The sequence below is a fragment of the Bison bison genome, unplaced genomic scaffold, assembly GCF_000754665.1.
Source record: "Bison bison bison isolate TAMUID 2011002044 unplaced genomic scaffold, Bison_UMD1.0 scf7180017864363, whole genome shotgun sequence".
NCBI classification, from domain to species: domain Eukaryota; kingdom Metazoa; phylum Chordata; class Mammalia; order Artiodactyla; family Bovidae; genus Bison; species Bison bison.
The window spans coordinates 4,674,777-4,680,091 of record NW_011494935.1 but is presented as its reverse complement, the minus strand read 5'-3'; the positions used below and the strand labels follow the sequence as shown (position 1 = coordinate 4,680,091).

Genomic DNA, 5,315 nt, shown 5'->3' with positions numbered 1-5,315 from the left:
AAGTATTGATACTTAGGTTGTTAATAATGAAGTCCATTTAAGTCTTTCTTAAGATAGTGTCCTCTCTCTACTCCTACTTTTTTTATATCACCAGTTTGTTAAGGAATACAAGTAAGATATGCTGCTCTACATTCATGGTGTAACTGAACTACTTTATCATGACTATATTATCCATCAACTGAAATGTGGACCTAAAACTCTGATCAAGTTCAGGATGAATTTGTATTTTCACAAATTCATCACTGTGTTACATTGTATGAGGGAAGACATGTCTCACTTTAGTGAGACTAATATTGATCAGTGATTAACAGATGATAACAATGAGATTCTTTCATTGCAAATTCCCTCAGGGAATTTCACTTAGTGAAAGTGAAAGTGGAGTCGCTCAGTCATGTCCGACTCTTATCGACCCCAGGGACTACAGCCCACCAGGCCCTCCGTCCATGGGATTTTCCAGGCAAGAGTACTGGAGTGGGGTGCCATTGCCTTCTCCGTTAACAGTGGCTAGACATATTATATTTACTTGGAGCTGGTATACTTGATGACAGCCTTAGTGCCCTCGGACATGGCCTGCTTGGCCAGCTCCCCAGGTAGCAGCAAGCGCACAGAGGTCTGGATCTCCCTGGATGTGATAGTCGAGCACTTGTTGTAATGCACCAGGCACGATGCCTCACCAGTGATGTGCTGGAATATGTCCTTGATGAAGGAGTTCATGATTCCCATGGCCTTGGACGAGATGCCGGTATCCAGATGGACTTGCTTCAGCACCTTGTACACGTACACGGAGTAGCTCTCCTTGCGGCTGCTCTTGCGCTTCTTGCTGTCTTTCTTCTGGGCCTTGGTCACAGCTTTTTTAGAGCCCTTTTTAGGGGCAGGAGCAGACTTAGCCGGTTCAGGCATGTCTATAATGACAACACCCAACAACACAGAAAGATCTTTCACTTAGTAGTTTACCGTTATTTGATGACCATTACTTGAATCAACTCTTTTACTATGGGTTGCAAAATGGTGGTTTTTCTAAGTCTGTCATCTCTTTTGCATCTATTAGCTAGAATTCTTAATAAAAGAAATCCCTGAGGTAGGATTCATGAGACAAAAGCAAGATAAATATTTACTTCTTTTTAATTATCAATGTTCAGAGTAATGGTTACTATCCTAACATCTTTAGTTCTGCCCAATGACTTGTGTATATGTGTGTGTATGTATATATAAAATTTCTTCATTTTGGGAGTGGAAAGGTATGTTTTCTTATGAACTCATGGTATTCTAAAATATATAAAATGTCCTCTAGTGAATTACAGACATCATCTTTTTGTAACTCTTTCATATTGACAACTTCAACTATATACAATTATTGAGAGAATAGGAAATAATAAATTCAGTTATCCATTTGAAAAGACCCTGATGCTGGGAAAGATTGAGGGCAGGAGGAGAAGGGGACGACAGAGGATGAGATGGTTGGATGGCATCACTGACTCAATGGACATGGGTTTGGGTGGACTCCGGGAGTTGGTGATGGACAGGGAGGCCTGGCGTGCTGGGGTTCATGGGTTCGCAAAGAGTCGGATACAACTGAGCAACTGAACTGAGCCATAATCCAACTTTAACAATTAGCAGTTTATGGCAAATCTTTTTATTAAGTCTATAGGTGCACACTATGTGCTGTGTGTCTAGTTCCTCAGTCAAATATGATTCTTTGTGGCTCCTTGAAATGTAGCCTGCCAGGCTCCTCTGTCCATGGGGATTCTCTAGGCAAGAATACTGGAGTGGGTTTCCATGCCCTCCTACAAGGGACCTTCCCAACTCAGGGATCAAACCCAGGTCTCCTTCATTGCAGACAGATTCTTTAACATTTGAGTCATCAGGGAAGCCCCTAGGTGCACACTCTATACCCAAAATTCATATTATTTAGGAGTAGAATCTTGATGTATATTTCATCTACATACATATACATACTGACTATGTATCTCTGATGAAAAGAGATACATTCAAAAGTCAAATCATGTCCACAATAAATTATTAAAACCATCATTACAAAAAAAGCAAGGTGACAATATACTCCTTGATATACTCCTTTCCCAATTTTGAACTAGTCCATTGTTCCATGTCTGGTTCTAACTGTTGCTTCTTGACTTGCATACAGGTATCTCAGGAGGCAGGTAAGGTGATTTAATATTTTCATCTCTTGAAGAATTTTCCAGTTTAATCCACACAAAGGCTTTAGCGTAGTCAATGAAGCAGAAGTAGATGTTTTTTTCTGGAATTTTCTTGCTTTTTCTATGACCCAGGAGATGTTGACCATTTGATCTCTGATTCCTCTGCCTTTTCTAAATCCAGCTTGAACATCTGGAAGTTCTCGATTCATGTACTGTTGAAGCCTGGCTTGAAAGATTTTGAGCATTACCTTGCTAGCATGTGAAATTAGTGTAATTGTGTGGTGGGTTGAACATTCTTTGGCATTGCCTTTCATTGGAAATGGTATGAAAACTGACCTTTTCCAGTCCTGTGGCCACTGCTGAGTTTTCCAAATTTGCTGACATATTGAGTGCAGCACTTTCACAGCATCATCTTTCAGGATTTGAAATACCTCAGCTGGAATTCCATCACCTCCACTAGCTTTGTTCATGGGAATGCTTCCTAAGATCTTTTTGACTTCACATTCCAGGATGTCTGGCTAGCCATCATGATTATCTGGGTCATTAAGACCTTTTTGGTAAGTTCTTTTGTGTATTCTTGCTGCCTCTTCTTAATGTCTTCTGTTTCTGTTAAGTATGTACCCTTTATGTCCTTTCTTGTGCCTATATTTGCATGAAATGTTCCCTTACTATCTCTAATTTTCTTTTTTTTTTAATTTATTGATTTTAATTGGAGGCTAATTACTTTACAATTTTGCAATGGGTTTTGCCATACATTGACATAAATCAGCCATGGGTGTACATGTGTTCCCCATACTGAAACCCCCTCCCACCTCCCTCCTTATCCAGTCCCTAAGGGTCATCCCAGTGCATCAGCCCTGAGCACCTTGTCTCATGCATCAAACCTGGACTGGCAATCTGTTTCACATGTGATAATATACATCTTTCAATGCTATTCTCTCAAATCATCCCACCCTCGCCTTCTCCCTCAGAGGCCAAATTACTGTTCTATACATCTGTGTCTCTTTTGCTGTCTTGCATATAGGGTCATAGTTACCATCTTTCTAAATTCCATATATATGCGTTAGTATACCGTATTGGTGTTTTTCGTTCTGACTTACTTCATTCTGTATGATAGGTTCCAGTTTCATCCACCTCATTAGAACTGATACAAATGTATTCCTTTTAATGGCTAGGTAATCCTTGGAAGGAAAGTTATGACCAACCTAGATAGCATATTCAAAAACAGAGACATTACTTTGAGAACAAAGGTTCATCTAGTCAAGGCTATGGTTTTTCCTGTGGTCATGTATGGATGTGAGAGTTGGACTGTGAAGAAGGCTGAGCGCTGAAGAATTGATGCTTTTGAACTGTGGTGTTGGAGAAGACTCTTGAGAGTCCCTTGGACTGCAAGGAGATCCAACCAGTCCATTCTGAAGGAGATCAGCCCTGGGATTTCTTTGGAAGGAATGATGCTAAAGCTGAACCTCCAGTACTTTGGCCACTTCATGCGAAGAGTTGACTCATTGGAAAAGACTCTGATGCTGGGAGGGATTGAGGGCAGGAGGAGAAGGGGACGACAGAGGATGAGATGGCTGGATGGCATCACTGACTCGATGGACGTGAGTCTGAGTGAACTCCGGGAGTTGGTGATGGACAGGGAGGCCTGGCATGCTGCGATTCATGGGATCGCAAAGCGTCAGACATGACTGAGCGACTGAACTGAACTGAATATTCCATTGTGTATATGTACCACAGCTCTCTTATCCATTGATCTGCCAGTGGACATCTAGGTTGCTTCCATGTCCTGGTTATTATAAACAGTGCAGTGATGAACACTGGGTACACATGGCTCTTTCAGTTCTGGTTTCCTCAGTATGTATGCCCAGCAGTGGGATTGCTGGGTCATATGGCAGTTCTATTTCCAGTTTTTAAAGGAATCTCCACACTGTTCTCCATACTGGCTGTACTAGTTTGCATTCCAACCAACAGTGTAAGAGGATTCTCTTTTCTCCACACCCTCTCCAGCATTTATTGCTTGTTGACTTTTGGATAGCAGCCATTCTGACTGGTATGAGATGGTACCTGATTGTGGTTTTGATTTGCATTTCTCTGATAATGAGTGATGTTAAGCATCATTTCATGTGTTTGTTATCCATCTGTATGTCTTCTTTGGAGAAATGTCTGTTTAGTTCTTTGGCGCATTTTTTGATTGGGTCGTTTATTTTTCTGGAATTGAGCTGCAGGGTTGCTTGTATATTTTTGAGATTAGTTGTTTGTCAGTTGCTTCATTTGCTATTATTTTCTCCCATTCGGAAGGCTGTCTTTTCACCTTGCTTATAGTTTCCTTCATTGTGCAAAAGCTTTTAAGTTTAATTTGGTCCTATTTGTTTATTTTTGCTTTTATTTCCATTACTCTGGGAGGTGGGTCATAGAGGATCCTGCTGTGATGTATGTCAGAGAGTGTTTTGCCTATGTTCTCCTCTAGGAGTTTTATAGTTTCTGGTCTTATGTTTAGATCTTTAATCCATTTTGAGTTTATTTTTGTGTATGGTGTTAGGAAGTGTTCTAGTTTCATTTTTATACAAGTGGTTGACCAGTTTTCCCAGCACCACTTGTTAAAGAGATTATCTTTTCTCAAAGGAGGTATATTCTTGCCTCCTTTGTCAAAGATAAGGTGTCCATAGGTGCGTGGATTTATCTCTGGGCTTTCTATTTTGTTCCATTGATCAATATTTCTGTCTTTGTGCCAGTACCATACTGTCTTGATGACTGTGGCTTTGTAGTAGAGCGTGAAGTCAGGCAGGTTGATTCCTCCAGTTCCATTCTTCTTTCTCAAGATAGCTTTGGCTATTCGAGGTTTTTTGTATTTCCATACAAATTGTGAAATTATTTATTCTAGCTCTGTGAAGAATACCGTTGGTAGCTTGATAGGGATTGCATTGAATCTATAAATTGCTTTGGGTAGTATACTCATTTTCACTATATTGATTCTTCCAATCCATGAACATGGTATATTTCATCATCTATTTGTGTCCTCTTTGATTTCTTTCATCAGTGTTTTATAGTTTTTATATATAGGTCTTTAGTTTCTTTAGGTAGATATATTCCTAAATATTTTATTATTTTCATTGCAATGGTGAATGGGATTGTTTCCTTAATTTCTCTTTCTGTTTTCTC

The 5,315-nt window shown here is 40.0% G+C and overlaps 1 protein-coding gene across 1 annotated transcript; it reads right to left on the bottom strand.

Moving 5' to 3' along the window:
* Window positions 1-519: 519 nt before the first annotated feature.
* On the bottom strand, window positions 520-931 carry LOC104999748 (histone H2B type 1-like). Its single transcript, XM_010855333.1, has one exon. The coding sequence runs from the start codon at window positions 898-900 to the stop codon at window positions 520-522; it is 381 nt and encodes a 126-aa protein (XP_010853635.1). The 5' UTR covers window positions 901-931.
* Window positions 932-5,315: the final 4,384 nt, after the last annotated feature.